The sequence below is a fragment of the Armigeres subalbatus genome, chromosome 1 (genome assembly GCF_024139115.2).
Source record: "Armigeres subalbatus isolate Guangzhou_Male chromosome 1, GZ_Asu_2, whole genome shotgun sequence".
Taxonomy (NCBI): Eukaryota; Metazoa; Arthropoda; class Insecta; order Diptera; family Culicidae; genus Armigeres; species Armigeres subalbatus.
This window is the reverse complement of record NC_085139.1, coordinates 176,169,863-176,191,120: the sequence shown is the minus strand read 5'-3', so window position 1 is coordinate 176,191,120 and position 21,258 is coordinate 176,169,863. Positions and strand designations below refer to the sequence as shown.

At 40.0% G+C, this 21,258-nt stretch overlaps 1 protein-coding gene across 2 annotated transcripts in view; it reads right to left on the bottom strand.

Annotated features, from left to right (window-relative positions):
* The window catches only part of LOC134205553 (segmentation protein Runt), a 208,248-nt gene that overhangs the window by 172,717 nt on the left and 14,273 nt on the right, over positions 1 to 21,258 (bottom strand). For both annotated transcript variants that reach the window (XM_062680879.1, XM_062680881.1), the window contains exon 2: positions 11,939 to 12,350. In XM_062680879.1, the coding sequence (XP_062536863.1) occupies positions 11,939 to 12,163 (225 nt within the window). In that variant the 5' untranslated portion in view covers positions 12,164 to 12,350. The remainder of the gene's footprint in view (positions 1 to 11,938; positions 12,351 to 21,258) is intronic.

Here is a 21,258-nt window from a genome sequence, read left to right as displayed (position 1 = left end):
ACCAGCACACCAACGCGTAGGCAGACTACCAACATTTTATAACTCCACAAGATGTGGCCCTCCAGAGGTTACGAATGTACCGACTTGGACCCGACAGAACAATAATGGCGGCGACCGAAAGGACACCCAGCGATGAAATATTTTATTGATTTTCCACTACCTCTCGCCGGCTGTACGCTTTCGATGTGGTGGGCCACGAAGAGGCAGATTTTGGTGCAAACATTCACACATTCCTGCCTGTCATTCCCCTTCCAGCTTCCAACCGGTCCAGAGGTCTGGACTACCACACCCAGGAAAGGCAACGGGGCTCATACAATTTTAATAGCCGAACTCCCAAACACCCGGAGACGCAAAACCGAGAACGTTTTTGGTTGATTATACCGCAACCGAAAATTGATTGTAAAGGATAACCAAAAACTGGAGAAAGAGGCCGCAGTCCCATATTCGAGGGATTGGCAACTGTCGGTACACATGTATATTGGCTCCATATCGGTAGGACGGAACTACACGGCGAATCTACGAGTGTGTGATTCGGTATCATTTTGGTCGGAATAATTTATTTGGTTTCACAAATATGCCTCAACAGTTCCATCAAACCGTTGGCGAGTGTGAGGGGATGCGGTATGGGATTTTGCTACATCGGAACCAACATTTGTAAAACATTGTACATGGTTAGCTTAATTCGAATGAAATGCGCAAGCGATCAGTTTCAGTTGTGAGATCTGATGAGAACATATGATTCATTCATTTATTTAGTCTACATCTTAACAGATGACACTGAATCAACAATTTGACGCTCAATACACGGTTCGAGGCCGCATCTCTCCATCCTCGAATACGCCCCACGCTCGCCAAGTCGTTTTGACCTGGTCTGCTCATCTTGCTCGCTGCGCTCCACGCCGTCTCGCACCTGTCGGATCGGAAGCGAACACCATCTTTGCAGGGTTGCTGTTCGGCATTCTTGCAACATGTCCTGCCCATCGTACCCTTCCAGCTTTAGCTACCTTCTGGATACTGGGCTCACCGAAGAGTTGGGCGAGCTCGTGATTCATTCTTCGCCACCACACACCGTCTTTATGCACACCGCCAAAGATGGTCCTAAGCACCCGTCTCTCGAATACTCCGAGTGCTTGCAAGTCTTCCTCGAGCATTGTCCATGTTTCATGTCCGTAGAGGACAGCCAGTCTTATTACCGTGTTGTACATGACACATTTGGTGCGGTGGCGAATCTTTTATGACCGCAGTTTCTTCTGGAGCCCGTAGTTGGCCAGACTTCCACAGATGATACGCCTTCGTATTTCACGACTAACATTGTTATCAGCCGTTAGCAAGGATCCAAGGTAGACGAATTCATCGACCACCTCGAAGGTATCCCCGTCTATCGTATCACTGCTTCCCAGGCGGGCCCTGTCGCGCTCGGTTCCGCCCACAAGCATGTACTTTGTCTTTGACGCATTCACCACCAGTCCAACTTTTGTTGCTTCACGTTTCAAACGGGTGTACAGTTCTGCCACCTTTGCAAATGTTTGGCAGACAATGTCCATGTCATCCGCGAAACAAATAAATTGACTGGATCTGTTGAAAATCGTACCCCGGCTGTTACACCCGGCTCTCCGCATGACACCTTCTAGCGCAATGTTGAACAACAGGCACGAAAGTCCATCACCTTGTCTTGGTCCCTGGCGCGATTCGAACGAACTGGAGTGTTCATCCGAAATGTTCACACAGTTTTGCACACCATACATCTTTGCTTTAATCAGTCTGGTTAGCTTCCCGGGGAAGCTGTTCTCGTTTATAATTTGCCATAGCTCTACGCGGTCTATACTGTCATATGTTGCCTTGAAATCAACAAACAGATGGTGCGTTGGGACCTAGTATTCACGGCATTTTTGAAGGTACAGTAAAGATCTGGACCGTTGTCGGCTTGATAACTTCCCACGAACTCATTCACTAATGGTGACAGACGGCGGAAGATGATCTAGGATATCACTAAATAGGCGGCATTAAGGATGATGATCGCTCGAAAGTTCACACCCTCGGGCTTGTCGCCTTTCTTGTTGATGGGGCATATAACCCCTTCCTTCCACTCCTCCGGTAGCTGTTCAGTTTCCCAGATTCTGACTATCAACTTGTGCAGGTAGGTGGCTAGCTTTTCCAGGCCCATCTTGATGAGCTCAGCTCCGATACCATCCTTACCAGCTGCTTTATTGGTCTTTAGCTGTTGGATGGCATCCTTAACTTCCCTCAAGGTGGGGGCTGGTTGGCTTCCATCGTCCGCTGAACTGACGTAGTCATCTCCTCCGCTGCCTTGACTTATACTGCCTGTACTCTCAGCGCCATTCAAATGTTCCTCGTAGTGCTGCTTCCACCTGTCGATCACCACACGTTCGTCCGTCAAGATGCTCCCATCCTTATCATGGCACATTTCGGCTCGCGGCACGAAGCCTTTGCGGGATGCGTTGAGCTTCTGATAGAACTTTCGTGTTTCTTAAGAACGGCACAACTATTCAATCTCCCCGCACTCCGCTTCTTCCAGGTGGCGTTTCTTCTCCTGAAAAAGGCGGTTCTGCTGTCTCCGATTCCGTCTATAAAGTTCCACGTTCTGCCGGGTGCATTGCTGCAGCGCGACCGCCCGCGCTGCGTCCTTCTCCTTCAGAATCTGTCTGCACTCTTCGTCGAACCAATCGTTCCGTCGACTTCATCCCATATATCCGACGTTGTTCTCCGCTGCGTCGTTAAAGGCTGCTTTGACTGTATTCCAGCAGTCCTCAAGAGGGGCCCCATCGAGCTCACCCTCTCCCGGCAACGTAGTGTATGTAGTGGCGACATCAGGTTTCTCCAGTCGCTCTAGGTCGTACCGCGGCGGTCGTCGGGACCGAACATTGTTGATGACGGATAGTTTTTGGCGCAGTTTAACCATGACCAGATAGTGGTCAGAGTCGATGTTAGCGCCACGATATGTCCTTATGAAAATGACATAAAGAGTCAATCGCGAAGGAATCAGAAAGCTGATGAAAAACGTTGATTCCTAGAGCACGTAAACGAGAATAGTTGGTCTTGTTGGTCTCGTTAATTACTACTTTGCAAGTTTAGCACGAGCATGTACGAGGTGTTTGATGTGAAATTAAAGAAAAATAAGAAGAGTAAACTTTAACATCAAGATACTTTTACCATGTCAATAATCTCGTGATCTGAATAGGCTTTTATCGACTTTCATCTTACTTTTTACTATGTGGATAACGATACTGAAGACCGAAAACATGTGTTTTTGAGGAGAAGAATATGATATATGAAATATGCGAAAATATCCACTGCCGGTGGGAATCAAGCCCACACCTCCCAGTACGCTAGACGGGTGACCTACCATTGTGTAAGAATGTAAATATACTCTTTTTACTGTGTTTTTTTTTGTTACACATATATTTTTTATTTATTACTTTTTTGCTTTTACAAGTCATCAATTGTAAGGGAGGTCGGATTTTTCTTTTTTGTAAGGGATGTTGGTTTTGATGCACATAGTTGGGTTTGCCATTGGAGGGTGTTTTTTATGAGGTGTGCGAGGGAGAGTTCGGCTGCCGGTGGGACTTGAACCCGCACTATTCCATTAAGAACACGGACGTATTACCAATTATACAACAGTTGCCCTTGCGAGAAAGCTGTCCCATAACCAGCTAGTAACGGTGGCATATGAGTCAATTCCCCGTATCCTTCGAATCCTACTTTAGCAATATTTCACATCTTTTCTCTCTACCCAACTATGTGTATCGAAATTGAACAACAGTCGATCGCGTTTGAATCACAAACATATGCTTCTGCCTGTCGTATTGAGGCGGGTTTGCTTCTGCTACGACAATAGAGGCTTGTTTGCAGCCGTTTGATCATTTATTCATCCACTTAGAATTCATTTGTTGATCAAAATCATTATCATATCAGGGGGTAAGGGAATTTAATTTCTTTTTGCTCTTTTTCGTTTCAGAGAGCGAGCAAAGGCGCTTAAACCTAGGCTATTAGCCAGGGCAAGGCTAATACCTTCGCCCCATCCGAGGAAAATCATCGGCAAGGATAATGGAGTGACATAAATTTCTTAGCAAAGTCACTCCCAACGTATTTTCACAAATCTTCTATCATTTGCTTATAATGATACTCCTAAACCACATACCCTACCCACCATCCAATTCTTTGACATCTATGAAGGCGTCGGTGAGTCGCTAGCCTCTCGTTAAGTAGATGTCATATCATCATTTCCTTCCCTTTCCTAGTAACGAAGAAGATGGGCGTGGCCGGCAATGATAGCTTTCATGTTTTATCATTTTGGACCCCCAATTGGATTTCCATTGAATCCCAAATGGAAATCCATAAGCAATTGGGGTAAGAAAGGTAAAGAATATACATGACAACCATCAGTATGCAATCTACGAAATACTCCGTTACAACGCAACGCAAGACGGGTGACCTACCATTGTGCACACTTGAGACGTATTTGAGAAGAGAGAGTATGGATGAGTGTGATTCATTCCCTGATTGGATTTGGACCGTATCTATGACATTACCACCGGTAGACAGTGGCAGTCTTCAGTATCGTTTTTCACATAGTAAAAAGAAAGACGAAAGTCAACAACCTTATCTGACGTAAGATTTTCTTTAATTTTATAGGGAAATTCTTTGGAAACTTTTAAGAGTTTTCAGGAAACTATCTAGATTTGTTTGAGAAATTCTTTGGAATTCCCAAAAGAAACTCTTTATAGTTTCCAAGAAAAAATCCACGTTAACAACAATCCTCACGGAATCCAAATTCAAAAGCACTCTCGTTTTCAAGGGCACACCATTCAATACGGAAGCAACGAACAACTGACATTTTTATTATTTCAGCTTTGCTGCGTCGCAGCATGCGTAAATAATAAAAATGACAGTTGTTCGTTGCTTCCGTATTGAATGGTGTGATGGTGTGCTACGAGATTTTTTCTAAAATTTTAACGGGAAATACTTCGGAATTTCCACGAAAAATTTTCTAGAATTTCCACAAAAACGCTTTAAAATTCCTTTGTAAAATTTTCAAAATTCAACAGTTTATGTTCGGAGCTCCCACGGGAAAATTTTCGAAATTTTGAATGGCGGATATTATAAAGAATTTTACAAGAACTGCTTCCCGACATTGAACTGAATTTTCCGTCCAATGTACGTGAATGTACTGGAAAACTCAATTTTCAAATTATTTTTAAGGACAATTCTCACGGAATCCAAAACTGAAAGTGTTTTCAAGGGCACCCCATATTTAGTTTTGGATTCCGTGAGGATTGTCCTTAAATATTTCATTATTAACTAGCTATTATCTATTTTAGGAAATTTTTAGTAAAGCAGAAAAGAATGAACAATGGATTGCTTGTGGAACAATTGGCATTCTGAATTTCTTGTGGAACAATTTCACGGCGAAAGGAACGAATGTAAAACTACACATGTGTAGGTATGGAAAATTTACCTTCAGAACGGCGAACATTTAGTAGCCGTAAAATCCCCAAACCACATTTTCATCTGTCTGGACGGGTCGGATAACGGGTATGCTACTACACTTTTCGAAAAAAAAGTTTAATGTTTGGATCAAATTGGTAAAGCGCCAAACATGTCGTACCCGGCTTAAGTTTTTTTTTTTAATTAGGCAAATTGATTTCACCTAATGTCTATTCGCTATCAGAATGTCAAAGATAACCATTAGCCAATGCTTATTACGATAGATCGTACCAGACTGTCGAAAATCTGATATGGGTCTTTACAGCCATAGCACAGACAGTCTATAGCCGTAGTTTTACATTTTTTTATCACCGTAAAATCGTTCCACAATGAATTCAATAGATCGATAATGGCCATCGTTTTCTTCTTTACACAAAAAAGAGTAAGCAATGTAAAATTTAAAAAGAAACTAAAGGTAGACTATGGCATAATTTTTGCAAAAATTGATTATTTGTTATTGAATGATGAACGAAACAATGGAAACCATAGGCAACGAAGGAGCTCAGCATTTGCTTGGACGGAAATTTCAGTTCAGTGTTGTGAAGCAGTTTTTCTCAAATTCTTTATCGCATCCACCATTTTAGCGGGCGTGGAAAGCTTGATTGTCGATGAAAAATTCTTTGTGAATTCCACGCGAAATTGCTCAAAAAGGTAACAGGTAGTTTGGCCCAAAGTCATTCGGCCGAAAATATAAGAAAGAAACGTACAGTTGAAATGGTAATTTGATAGAAAAAGCCGTTTGGTCTGAGGGAGCGTCCACAAATTATGTAACGCTTAGAGGAGGGGTTGAGCGATGTGTGGCGACCCATACAAAATTTACAGATATTTCATACAAAAAGTTTGACATAGGGGGGGGGGGGTGAAAATGGTAATTTTTTGCGTTACGTTATTAATGGATCTTTCCTTACTGAATATGCCGTTAAATGGTCGTTTGGTAGAAAAAGCCATTTAGCCGAACCAGTCAAATGGTTGAAACTGAACTATTTTGCCAAAAGATCGTTTCTTCGACAAAATGATCTATTCGAACAATTTATTTTTTCGGCCAAAGGAAAAGTTTGGCCGTACGACATTTCCAGTCAAGTTTCAATTTTGATCAAATAACAATTCCAACGAAACGGCCCTTCCGGCCAATCGACCATTTCGGCCAGGCGGCATTTGCGTTTCAGCCTAACAGTCTATTCGACCAAATAACCTATTCGGTCAAATACATTTCAGCCACCTGGGCAAACGAGCCTTCCCGTTATATGATCGACAGTCATGCAGCAAAAATCCATTTGTTTGAATGACACATGGCTGAATAACACCAATTTGACCGGAACGGCTTTTAGGTCAAAAAAGGTATGGCCGGAAAAGGCGACATACGGCCGAACTGGTAATTTGGTCCAAAAAGTCGTTTGAATAGATCATCTGGCCGAAATGATCATTAAGCTGCAAATATCGATTGACCAACAAGGTAATTTGGCTGAATAGGTCATTTGGCCGAACATGACGTTTGGCCGAAGAGATCAAACGGCCGTGAATCAAACGGCCTACTGACTTTTGACGAAGGATAACGCCCTTCTGGAAGATAAGGGGATCATTCGGATATACTCCGTTAAGCATAATTACGTTAGGCATAAAGACGTTAGGCATAATGGACATTAGACCATTAGACCTTTAGGACGATAGGCATAATGTACGTTAGACATAATGGACTTTAAGCATAAAATGACCCAATGAACAAACTATGACGAGTGCCTGTTTTGTCGTGTTTCTGCTCAGTAAGCAGATAGCTCGTGCGGGCCGGGCTTTGTGCAGAAAGCAAAGCGATCGGCCGGTAACCGAAATTTTGTGCTGCTTTGTGCGGGAGAGTAAATTGATCAGAAAGTGATTTTTTTTTGTCCAATTGTGTTTCTCCAGTGAGCAGCGATCGACCGGTCATCGAAATTTAGTTCTGCTTTGCGCGGACGACAGTACTGTGCGGCCCAATTCCGCCGAACGAGGTTTGATCGCATGTGTGCTGTCTTATTGAGCGTATGCCACCTTTCGTCCCCCCTATCTACTAGTCAATGTTGGTAAACGAACCGTTAACCGGATGATATTTGCATATCTGTCATCAATACACGCTGGAAGTGGATTGCCCAATTTCTAATATATCTCACCCTCACACATACGGTCACCGAAATTTGTATCCACATTGTGCGGGTGAGTAAATTAATCAGAAAGTGAAAATTTAGTCCGCATCCAGTTGTGTAGTGCGGTCGATAATTAAAATAATTAACGTTCGTTCAATTGTTTTCGTTTCAAATCAAACTACCTATACACGGCAGACCATTTACCAAAACTCCCTACCCCATATATCCAACATCCCAGTGATTTCTCGTGGAAGTGCAGATGACTCGTCGGTTTTTATCAAAGCGAGTATCACGTCAGCAATGTCCTACCTATTCCTTAATTAACTTGCATTCGGACACGGCCAGCGCTTGTATTGCTCATTTTTGGGTCACCAGTTCTTACATATTGAAGATGATGTTAGTCTCAAACTTTACAGCTGTGTAATTACAGCTAACCTGGCCATAATGGAGTAGCAACCGTGAGCGGTCAATCCTGCTCATGCTCAAAAGGACCCAAAGAACAAACTATGACATGAAAAAGGCATAATTATGCCAAAAATCCATTATGCCTAGAGTGCAATATGATTAGCGGACCCGGGTCATTCTGTAGAACCAAATTTGAGACCATCAAAGTGGACAGAAAGTATGGGCTAATAATAAAGACCAATTAATAAGACTAATAAGTCTTTGACAATAACTGAGCCGTCTTCCAACCGATTTTGGTATCAATCGATCGAAGAACTCTTTAAGATTTTGCTTAAGTATTAAAACAGTGGATTAATGAAACTAAGCTATTGGAAAATTAAATTTCCTCAGACATCAAGAAAAATTTCAACCGTTTAAGACGAGTTTAGCACCTTCCATTTAATTTCACTACGAAACGAGCTTAAAATATTTTTTCAAGAAAAAATGTTAATTAAGCAATTCATAATCGACATCAAACATCATAATCGTGCAACTTAAGATTATGGCTCTAATTAGCAGTTATCTCAATAGTTCACAAAGATTAGACACGATGGCCGAACAAAAGCTGTTACAAGATGACACGGGTAGTAGCGGATCCAGCGAAAAGGAATCATCGACTGGCCGTCGCCGACAGCTGCAGCACTCAAATGAAATTTCCAGACAAAGTCCAGACCATGGTTTGGTTGCTGTTGATGATTAGAAATGCACCTTAGGAAAAGCAAATGGTTTTTCTAGGACCAACACTTATGCCAACTTATGCCACACTTCAAAACTCCCCCCTCTAAAAGAGGGAGGGTCATCTTGAGCATTTTACCCCTCTACATGCTGGAACTACTATTCCCCTTGATCACAGTTGAAACCGCTTGCAATTTAGTTAAAAATTGACCGAGAACGAGCTGTTTTAAGTTGTCAAGATTCGTCCCGGCAGTTTGAGGGTTAATGAGAAAAAAGGGTTGATTGCAGAAATGGCGTCGCTTGTGGCCAACGGACATCAGTGCGTCGCCGAAAATAAAATCCTAAATGGTGATGCTTATCAGAAAATAATCGAGTGGCCATCGGACAGCGCCAACAGTCGAGTGAAATTTTAGAGCAAGGTACGAACTAACTATTGGTTGCTGTGAGTGTTTAGAAAGCCTCATTTCGGATTGAAAACAGGTTTATTCAGGTTTATAATTTTATGAGAAGAAAGAGTTGATTGCAAAAACATAAGGCCGGTTGCATTCCTGAAATATCAGTGGCGATACTGAAAGAAAATTGCACTTGGTAGACTGAAAATGTGATTGGAAATGGTGATGTGAATGGAGATGAGCATTATTAAAAATAAATCAGTTTTTAATAATACAAAATAAATCAGAATCAATACATTATCCTACTCTAATGTCAAAACGAAATTTCTTCAAAGTGCAAATCATAATCGCTTGGAAACGACAGAAGTTTACCGTCGATAGCAGCGCAAGTGCTCGTCGGAGGGAGCGCTTCAAAAACATATTCGCATGGATAACGTCTATCTATCGAGTGGCTGACATTGGCATCAGTAGCAGTCAAGTGAAATTTTCCCTCAAGTTTCTCTTTCAGATTTTGGTTTTGTTGCTAGTGATTGAAAAGGCGAATTATTAAAAATAAATCGGTTCTTTTCAGAATTAAGTTTTGCACAAGAGAAGGTTGAGACGAAACTAATTTTCTTCAAAGTGCAAATCAAAACGCCTGGAGACGGTAGAAATTTACCGTCGGTAGCAGTGCAAGAGCTCGTTGAAGAGAGCGCTGCAAAAAACTTATTCGCGTGGATGGCGTCTAGGGTAAAATGCTCAATAGTGCTTGTCGTAAGGAGTAGAAATTTTCAACATATTAATTCTGCTTGACATCTAATACCAAGTTTTGCATCTTCTCTTCACGATACATACATAAAACACTCAAATACACGACGTTATTCGTTAAAAATTTAAAGTCTGACTGAATTCGCTCTATAGTAGACCCCCTGGGGGTCCAAAATAGGAATTTGATTCGTTTGATTCTATAGTCGACACTTCATTTGATTTTCATGTTCCGTTTCGGGACGCTCTTCTTCCCTATTATGGACCCCCAAAATATTCCTCTCGTGTTTATTTTTTATAGAATTGTAAAAAGTCATTTAATTTTACTTTCCATAGCATTTTCAATGCATGTAATCAAATCATAGAACTATAAGGTAGGTTCTCCCGATGGAATTTCATAGTAAAATGTTTACATTGTGCTGTAATAATACAAAAATTGCTGGAGGGTCCACTATTGGTTGGAGGTTCACTATTGGGCACTTTACCCTATTTATCAAGTAACTGACTTTGGCGTCAATAGCAATCAAGTGAAATTTTCTTTCAAGATTCATTATTAAAAATAAATCGGTTCTCTACAGGACCACCATTTTATACAGGAGAAGATCGATTTTTTTATTACTATTTTGCACAAGAGCAAGTTGAGCCAAGGCAAAATTTCCATATCTCATTTTGCTATTTTATCAACATTTGATATTATTGAGCTATTTTCGTCTACTCGGGTACCGGTCGCGGAAAACTGGATACATAGACAAAGAACCGGAAGAAATAAATGTTAGCTGTTACGCCCTTTTCAAATGTTGGTCTAGAATTTACACTTCACCTAATCATACGTCCAAGTGGTTGGTCGTGTCTAAGATATAACCTTCAACTTTTTTCGGCCAGATGGGTCTCAACCATATGACATATTCGACCTTACTTTATGGTAAAACGGCCCATTCCCGTTAAAAAATATATTTCCGCGAAAAAATGTTTGGATTTCAACTGAAAACCCTTGGGAACTTCCATGTAAGTGTTCATAAGAAGAGTTTTGAACTGATAGGGTAACTGTCCTATTTTAGACCCCTAGAGGAAGTGCATCCCAATATATGCTTATATGTATTGAAATGCAGATTCGATATGGGCGGAAATGACACCATTTCAAAGATGAAAGTCTTATTTATGAAATATGAATTCAGTTATTGATAAATCAGTGAAATTTGCCATGAAATGAAATGAAAATATTCTTCATTTTGTACAGTGCAACACATTTTGGACAACCCCAATTTAGTCTCTTTAAAGCCGAATTTCTAATTTACCATGGTCAATTGAGTCGAAGCCAAGTCTTATCTTTCGATTGGCATGCATCAATGAGAAGATTCCTGCGTTTTAAACTCACAATCTCGACAAAAACTTATTGTGTACGTTCTGAGATTTTCAGAGATGTATACTTTTAAACGTAACGCATTGTAACACTCACCTTCTTGAACAAACTAATTTCCTCGAAATTTCATCTAAATATCGCTTTTTTGCACGGGAAACCAGTGAAATAGATGCTGAACAATGTTAATTTCCTGAAGCCAATGGGGGAATTAGCTGCGGCATTGTTTTTAGTGCAGAAATCAGAAAAATGTCGCCAGAAGGGTCTAAAATGTGAAGGGGTCCAAATCAAGTTGGTTACCCTATGCCACATCACTTCAGTTCGTGTACCAAAGACGTCAATCCACCACCAGATTTCATAGAAGTGAAGAAAATCCAGCATAAAAGACTTTTCACCAAAACTTTTACCCCAAACATTGACCTCAAAATAAACTACACCATTGCCTTTAATAATTTCACAAAACCCAATAAAGAGTATCCTGTTTTTTTTTTCAATTCAATATTTAACTTGAGCTTTGACCATTTGAGTGTCAAATATGCCTATACATTTATCCCGTTGGTAATAGAAGAACCGTGTGAACACAAAGGTCAGAGAGGCCGATCCCAACAGCAATATTTATGTGCAGTACCACATACCCTTTGCCCCAAGATAAGAATATTTTACAGCTACAGCAACAACAAACAATATCGTAACCAAACTGATCTTACCACATGTGGTGATCCGGTGCGGATTAGCTCTCCGGGATGGTCCGCCAGCAGACCTTCGATGGTTCGTTCCGCTAGAGTTTCCGCCGTTAGCGGTTGATGCTTCGAGGTGCTGCAGTCAACGGTGGCTCCGTTGGAATTGACACTGTCTGTTTTCGTTCCGCCACCATTGAGCTCCATCGATGTTGGATTGGTTGTGGAGGTCACTTCGGAAGTAGCTAAGTGCATTTTTTATTCTTCGTTCGGGCGTACCGTTCTCACTCTAAGCGTTATTTGATGTAACACTATGTTAACACTTTGTCAGCACTGTTCACGCATCCGTTTCATTATGCCGATTCAAAGATTTGTTTTTTTTTATTTTGCCATAACTGTACACTTTTTAAACTATGCTAAATATAACATAGAACGTTCTCTTCTGTTATAATGAAATACAAAACAAGATGGTTAATTAGTTTTTAAACTAACTAAAGTTATTTGGAGCAGTTTGAGGTCTGAAATTACATAACATTCACATGAAAATGTCCCATTTTCAAATTCATTATAGTTTTCATTGAATTCATTTAGTAGACTCGAATCGTATATACCGGTCAGATAGATTAAACTTTTCAAATATCTCTCAGCGAATAAGAAATTCTTCCCATTCACAATCCGTCCTCATGGAGGGTTAAGTTTTGGGTATCAGGTTTTTGGGTACCTAAAACAAGATTGAGTTTTACAGAAAATACGGGTCATTCCGCGCCAAGTGACCGAGCACGCGCAATTAACCTATTTAAAAATAATGAAAAATACCTAGCACATATTAATTTTAGTCCATTATTTTGAATAACCATATGACCATGGTGATTGAACCGCCCCTTCGACCAAAAACCCCTCCCTGTTTTTGGAGATTTTAAAAAACATGCTATTTTCAAATATCGATATCTTTGCCCCCGATGAAGCTACAAGAAAATTTAATACCAGTTTTCCGCTTGAAATTTGATGAAGTTTTTAGAAAAAATACTTTAAATGCTGAGCAGTGTTGCCAACTATATTATTTTCTTCACAAAATAATAAAAAAGCATTTTTCTCAAAATACGTATATTTTTTTCTTCGATTTCTCAACGGATTCGAGCTTAACAGACTTTTTCCGGTCGGAAAACACTTATCGATACAAAGTAAAATGCGCCGTTGCGGAGATATGGCAGCTTTAGTAAATCTTATTTGGGTCATTCCGCGCCAAGTGACCAAGAAAAAGTGAAAACTTGCAGGTGAATACTATGAATTCCAACAAAAAATGGTGTATCTACTTACTTTGGGTCCACATTTCGAAAAAGTATTTGATCCGACCGTTTGAGCCGCCCCTCCGGCCAAACACTCCTCCCTGTTTTTGAAGATTTTAAAAACATGCCATTTTCAATAATCGATATCTCCGCCCTAATAAAGCTACAAAAACGTCAGTACCAGTTTTCCGCTTGAAATTTTGTGAAAATTTTACAAAAATATTTCAGATGCAAAGCAGTGTTGCCAACTACATTATTTTTGTAAAAAAATAGCATTTTTATCAAAATACGTAGATTTTTTTTTAAATTTCTCAGCGGATTTGAGTTTATTAGGCAATTTTCTGTCAAAAACACTTATCGACCCCCAGGGTAGTCGCGGGATAATCATTGATATGCCGCGAAAGACAACTCTTGATTCATACTTGAGTCCCTTTTTTGTCCTAAAAATGTATACCAGCTTTTAGATTTGAATCTTATAAGTAATGATTAGATTTGGAATACTAATAAACAAATGACTAAAGAACAACACATTTTTAGAAGTAAATAGCCTTCTTTAGGTATCCAAAACAGGTGAAAATATGAATGCTGAACTGAGCTGGTCGTCAAAATCCATGACCAATCCAAAAGCATTATAAATTCAATTGAAAAATCTATTCGAAATCCAATCCGTATCTAAACCAAATTCAAACTAATCAAAATCCAGTCAAATCATATACAAATCCAATTTAAATCAGATCCAAATTCAATCTAAATCTAATCAAATCTAAACCCAATCAAAATCTGATCCAATTCAGATCCAAATCTAATCCAATCCAAAGCTGATCCAAACCCTATCCAAATTCAGTCCAATACAAAACTAATCCAAATCGTTTGAATTTCAATCCAAATCTAAATTCAATCCAATCTAAAACCAATCCAAATCCAATCAATGAAGGAATATAAAGTAATTTATTATGATTTGCTCAATATAACTCACTTTTTATTAAATTTCTAAAAGTCAATTCATTTTGCACCTTGTGGGTCGTAAACAATATTGGATTCTGCTAGACCCACCTAGCATATCCAAAAAGTTTGGGAACATCTGTACTAAGGAATTAAAGAAGATGGGGTTCGAAAATGTAGCGTGGTTTATGGGCCACCTCTTATTGATTATGAATTTATGTTCTGACATAATTATCAAAATTTTATTATCTTCAGACGAATTTCAGTGTTCAGAACGCTTAGTAAGGAACATGAAAAAATGCGTTGACACAAAAGGTATTTTGTGCTGCCCCAATCTTAAGAGGGGTAATCCTCTCCAACAAGAAATCGTACAAAAAGTTCAGGGAAAAAAGAGTACAACAGCGTGCGTGAAGGAGGAAAACGGGTGCAGAAGCAAAAGCGTTTGGTTCTAGCGAATCTGACTGAAATATTGCCCTCATCAAGGACATTTTTTTTACTAAATTGGATTTATCAAATTCGACGAACATTGGCCGCCCGAATGCGTTTTAGCAGGAGTAGCAGGCACTTATACAGTATGTGTTTGTGTAATCCACGAGTACTTCAAACTGATGTTTACGGGAGCAAAACTTGATCTCTCTTGAAACTTGAAGTTAATGGAATCAAAGCATTCCCCTCGTTTCAAGATCTATTGAAACTGAACGTTTGTAGCCCACAAGCAGAGCTAATTGAGCAAAATGTAGTCATGTAACTACTGTCCTAATGTTGGTTTGTCATTACAGCACCCAAATGAGTGCTTTAATGGAATTTATGCAACCCATTTGAGTTGCATAATGGTCATTAAATCACCCATTTCGTTGGTATGGAAAAGTAGGCCGTTTTATCAATCAAAGACGAACTGTAAACCAAGTATTATGAACAGGAATCGTAAAAATAGCTTTAAACCATTAAAACATATTCAGTGGAGATCTGGCATCACTGGCCTCAAAAGCATTATGTGCTGCAAAAATATGTTTTTTTTTTGTAAATTATTCGAATAAAACTAAAAAACTACATTATCATAGTTGTTTACCTTTACAGAACGAATTGAACGATATGCTGAATAAAAACCTTCGATTATGTCTAACGAAAACCGTCATAACTCAGCAACTACTCATTTTACTTTGTAACGATAAGTGTTCCTGACAGGAAATTGCCTGATAAACTCAAATCCGCTGAGAAATCAAAAAAATATTTATACGTATTTTGAGAAAAATGCTATTTTTTATTTTTTTTATAAAAATAATGTAGTTGGCAACACTGCTTTGCATCTGAAATATTTTTTGTAAAATCCTCACAAAATTTCAAGCGGAAAACTGGTACTTACGTTTTTTGTAGCTTTATCAGGGGCGGAGATATCGATTATTGAAAATGGCATGTTTTTAAAAATCTTCAAAAACAGGGAGGAGTGTTTGGCCGGAGGGGCCATTAATTACGTAACGCAAAAATTGGCCATTTTCAACCCCCCCCCCCCTCCCCCATATGTCACACTTTTTATATGAATCATTAAAAAAATGTGTATGGATTGTCACACTTCGGTGAACCCCCTTTCCCCCCTCTAAGCGTTACGTAATTTGTGGATGCTCCCTTATTTCGAACTCAACTGTGACTTCGTCTTCAGTGTCTCGTACTTGACTCGACCTGAAGAAAACGATTTACATTGCGCTAATTACCTTATTCCTTAGGTAGAAACTTGAAGAGCCAAGAGCTGCCGTTTCCCTGATCCTTATTCAATAGCGCTGTTTGTACCTGTCGGTAGATTTTCAAACTCTCAGCTACATCAAGTTTCAATGGGGAAAGGACATTAATATTTGATGCCGTAATTGGGTGATTTTCCTTATGCACATTCTCTGCTACCTAAGATCTAAATTCGTAATGTAATCCCATGACGGAGAACTACTTCACATTTCGTGGCAACTACTACAAACAGACGAAGGGAGCACCGATAGGAAATCCGCTATTACCGTTTTTGTGCGAACTGTTCATGGCGAATCTGGAGAACAAACTACAGGAACAAGGAGTACTACCCGAGAAATGGTGGAGATACGTCGATGATATCTTCAGCATCATCATCAGAAGGGGGTTTTAGAAGCGATGAAAAACGTGCATTAGGACATCAAATTTACCTTCGAGGAGGAAAAAGAAGGTAAACTACCTTTCTTGGATCTACTGGTCATCAGGGAAGCAAATACAGCATTAGGCCTTGAAATCTACAGGAAGCCCACGAAGACCATGAGAGTCACCCCATATGCATCGAAACTTTCGTATCAACATAAAATGGTAGCATTTCATCACATGATCCACAGGATGCAGACAATACCCCTGAGCGTAGACGAAAAAACGAATTAACTACAACACGTCTTGAAAACAGCGAATATCAACGGATACCAGGAGAGGACTATACGAGCGATCATCAACAAGAAGGATGGACCTACCGAAATCTACCGACAGGTACAAACAGCGCTGTTGAATAAGCATCAGGGAAACGGCAGTTCTTGACTCTTCAAGTTTCTACCTAAGCAATAAGGTAATTAGTTGTATAGATAAATAAAGTAGGCAAATAAACTATAAAGCAAGACCATGCTGAGGGTGGCTGGGTGTGATTCTCGGTGCCGGTCTAGGCAATTTTCGGATTGGAAATTGTCTCGACTTCCCTGGGCATAAAAATATAATCGTGTTAGCCTCATGATATACGAATGCAAAAATGGTAACATGGTTAAGAAACCTCGCAGTTAATAATTGTAGAAGTGCTTAATGAACACTAAGTTGCGAGGCGGCTCTGTCCCAGTGTGGGATTACGGTCGGATCAAATGCTTTTTCGAAATGTAGGCCCAAAGTAAGTAGATACACCTATTTTGGTTGGAATTCATAGTATTCACCTGCAAGTTTTCACTTTTTCTCGGTCACTTGGCGCGGAATGACCCAAATAAGATTTACTAAAGCTGCCATATCTCAGCAACGGCGCATTTTACTTTGTATCGATAAGTGTTTCCGACTGGAAAAAGTCTGTTAAGCTCGAATCCGTTGAGAAATCGAAGAAAAAAATATACGTATTTTGAGAAAAATGCTTTTTTATTATTTTGTGAAGAAAATAATATAGTTGGCAACACTGCTCAGCATTTAAAGTATTTTTTCTAAAAACTTCATCAAATTTCAAGCGGAAAACTGGTATTAAATTTTCTTGTAGCTTCATCGGGGGCAAAGATATCGATATTTGAAAATAGCATGTTTTTTAAAATCTCCAAAAACAGGGAGGGGTTTTTGGTCGAAGGGGCGGTTCAATCACCATGGTCATATGGTTATTCAAAATAATGGACTAAAATTAATATGTGCTAGGTATTTTTCATTATTTTTAAATAGGTTAATTGCGCGTGCTCGGTCACTTGGCGCGGAATGACCCATACATGAGACAACGATTTGGTTTGTGTTTGACCCGCATAACTTGAGAAAAACTCGATAGATCTGCTTCCTTCTACCAGCAATTTTATTCGTTTTGATCATTTTGTTTAGAAAATTATGTGTTAAACTCTGAATATCGCAAGAAACTTGATTTATAATGCTCGTTTAATGGTCAAAATCCTAGTAATTTTGATGGAATTTCAGATAAATAATCTAATTGGTTTGTGATCGGGCGCCGTTGTACTCAATTTCCAAAAACTTTGTATAGCGTCAATTTACAAATCTGAATGCTAAGCGTGCATTGGCTGTGGTTTACACTGCAGTGAATTTACAAACCTAAAAAAAAGCTCAAATCCGATAGGCTGCAGTACAAATAATTGAATGTTTAGCAATATTCATTAACTTCCGCAGTGAACCGAAATTCCAAAACGCAGAAAAAATGAAACACCAAGCCGTGGCAGCTATTTACAATCAGCGGTCAATGCAGGCTGTCGTGGTGGCTAAGCGTTCGAAAAACAATATGGCGATTACCAACTAATCCATCCGCTCGGGGGCAGCCTGGCACCGACAGTAACCCAGAATTTATTGTTTCAACATAATTTTCCATCTAATCCCATTTTTGAGCTCTTTTTCGATCCCCGGTGTTTGCTTTGAGCAAAGTCAAACCATCGATTTTTCATCAACATCAGTCACTGGGTGCCACGCCACACCAGCAGAATGCAGCTTGGTTAGGTGGGCTGTGGCGCCACTACTGCAGTAGTAGAGCTAGGTTGGTTGGTGGGGTTTTGAGCACTAAATGTATGCATTTTAAATAAATTAATTTTGTAATAACTAATACCGCATATTTGCACGGAACATGAAGTATATAGACCGAGAGGTTTTCAACTTGATGGGATTTGTTTACTGCGGGTTGATTGATCGAAACCATATAGGCGAAAAACTAATTAATTTTGGACATTAATTTTATTACAGATATAAAAGTCAAACATCTTTATATAAAACTAAAATATAATTCGCACAGCAAAGCATAAGATAAGCATAAGCATAAGAGTTTTGCTTTTAACTTCTTTTTCGTTGACTGCAATGTGACGGCAGCTAGAGGTGTGCGACTCTGCATTTTCGGGATGTTTTCAAGACATTATTAGGAGAAGCTTTTGAGAAAGATAAACAGACGTCTCACTCAATACATTTTCTATCGTTCACCTTTTTAACGGTGGATTCAATTTTTTATAGGTGGTCAATCGGCCACCGAATTTGCTTGCGTTTGACGTTTGCACACTGCCGTCATCTGGTTGCCGCTTGTTCACACACAGAGTATTGAACACTGGGCGATAATGCTTCCGTGACCATGTTTTTGATTGCATTTTGATCTAAGTGAGTCGTCTGTTTCTCTGTGCTTTTGAATTTCAACTGAAAACTCTCTCTTAACTGTGGATATACAACAATGAAGCACATATGACATGTAATTGGGCAAATCAAGTATCCGAAAGATATACAATTTGAAAAACGAGCTAACCGCGGTGGAGGTTAGTACTCGGATTCTGATGACTTTTCCGCAAATATGACCTGTAAGTGGTCTTGTAGTGTAGAGGTTATCGCGCCTATCAAACCAGTAGGAGGTTGGGGGTTCGATTCCCACCAAGGCTCTTGAATTCTTTTTCACAAATTTAGTATCAATTTGTCCATTTCTGAAGCATGTGCTTGTGCATATAGACAGCCAAGATATTTAACACAAGAAAGCTTTTCTCACTGCACATTCTTCGAAGTTTCATTAAGTAAAGACCAATAGCGATGGCGGCCACATCCTCGCAGTTTATTTATAATTGGGAGAGAAAAATTAGTTCGTTACTCATTGCCGAGAAATCCTATGCAACAACGTGAGCGTCACGGAAAAGAGATGGTTGGTTAGTTAAAAAAGTAATCTATGTCGAAGTCGCCTTGGTGAGCAACCAAATATTTATTTCGTACGAAGTTATGTCAAAGCTATTTACTGATCTGCGCAAAGCAGAAGCAAACATTTCTATGAACGAGTGGTCAAAAAAATATAAAAAAATGATAAGCTTGAATATGGTACGTTTAATAGTCTCATAACAATGTATACAGATAAAAAATATTATGTCAAATTTTCAGAAAGATTGCTGGGGGTTGAGGTGGTCAAACGCAAAGGGATGCAAGTGACAAAATCTAAGTTTTGAGAAAAATGGGAGTGAAGTTTTCTTTTATAATTTTTGTGAGCTGATTCAAGAAGAAACTTTTTCAAACTACAAAACACAATCGCTTGGCGGGTGCCAAAAAATCAATCAGAATTATTGCCTTACGTTGTACAGCTTCTATCTTGCGAGTGTTTCTTGTACACCAGCGGTTCTCAACCTAAGGTACATGTACCCCAAGTGGTACCTTCGAGGCGCCGGGGAGTACCTCGGACAAAAATGCGTAATGGTGTTGAAGTGATGAATGAGGCTCGAAAACCTTATTTCAAGAGACTCGAAAGCCTTCTCTCAAAAAGCTTGAAAACATTATTTCAAGAGGCTCAAAAACCTCCTTGCAAGAGGTTCGGAAGCTTCTTTTCATGAGGTTCGGGAGACTCCTTTCGAGAGGCTCGAAGGCCTCCTTTCGAGAGACTCAGAAGTCTCCTTTCAAGAGGCTCGGAAGCCTAACTTCAAGAGGTTCTTAAGCCTCCATTTAAGAGGCTCGGAAGCCTCCTTTCAAGAGGCTCGGAAGCATTCCGTCAAGAGACTTGGAAGCTTTCTGTTAAGGGGCTCAGAACCCTCATTTCAAGAGGCTCAGAAGCCTTGTTTCGAAAGGCTCGGAAGCCTCCTCTTAAGTGGCTCAAAAGTCTCCTTTATGGAGGCCGGGAAGCCTTCTCTCAAGAGACTCAGAAGCCCTCTTTCAAGAGGCTAGAAAACCTCCTTTTAAGAAACTCGAAAGTCTCCTGTTAAGAGGCTCGTTACTGCAACCAAATCAGTGTGAGTTACTAGGGCTATGTGCTAGGGCTATATTACTAGGGCTATAAACTAGGGCTAGGGCTATGTGCTACTAGAGCTCCTTTCAAGAGGCTCGGAAGCCTTTGTTCAAGAGGCCGAAAGCCTCTTTTTAAGATTCTCGGAAGGCTCCTTTCAAGAGGCTCGTAAGCCTACTTTCAAAAGGCTCGGAAATGACATATTAAAACTTCCGGTCTTGTTGCCTTCGTTGATAAGGATTTCGTCCGAATATTTTTCGGGAAAACTGCCCTCCACGTTAAGCCGAAAGTTATGTCGCCGAATTTCATCAAATTTTACCAAAAAACGTATTTTTCCATTCACAGATTATTTGGCCGAAAATATCGTTTGGGCAAAAAAGCCGTTTGGTAGAAAATGTCGTTCGGCGGATCAGGTCATTTGGCCTAAAATGCCGTTTGGCCATAAAAGGTCAACCCGTTCGGCCAAGGGGCCCAAAGGGTTTCTGCCAGACGACCATTTAGGCTAAATGACTGTTCTGCGAGATATTTTCGGCCAAATGACTTGGAATCAGAAGGGTTTCGGTTTAATGGTTTGTTTGGCCAAATGACAAATTCGGCCGAACAACTTTCGGCGGTTGTATACTATTTCGGAGAAAAACACATCGCAGAATTTTTTTTCGCGGTGCTACATTCCGCGGAATGTACCAATACTCCGAAACACACTTCACGAAATGCACCTTTTTTCCGAA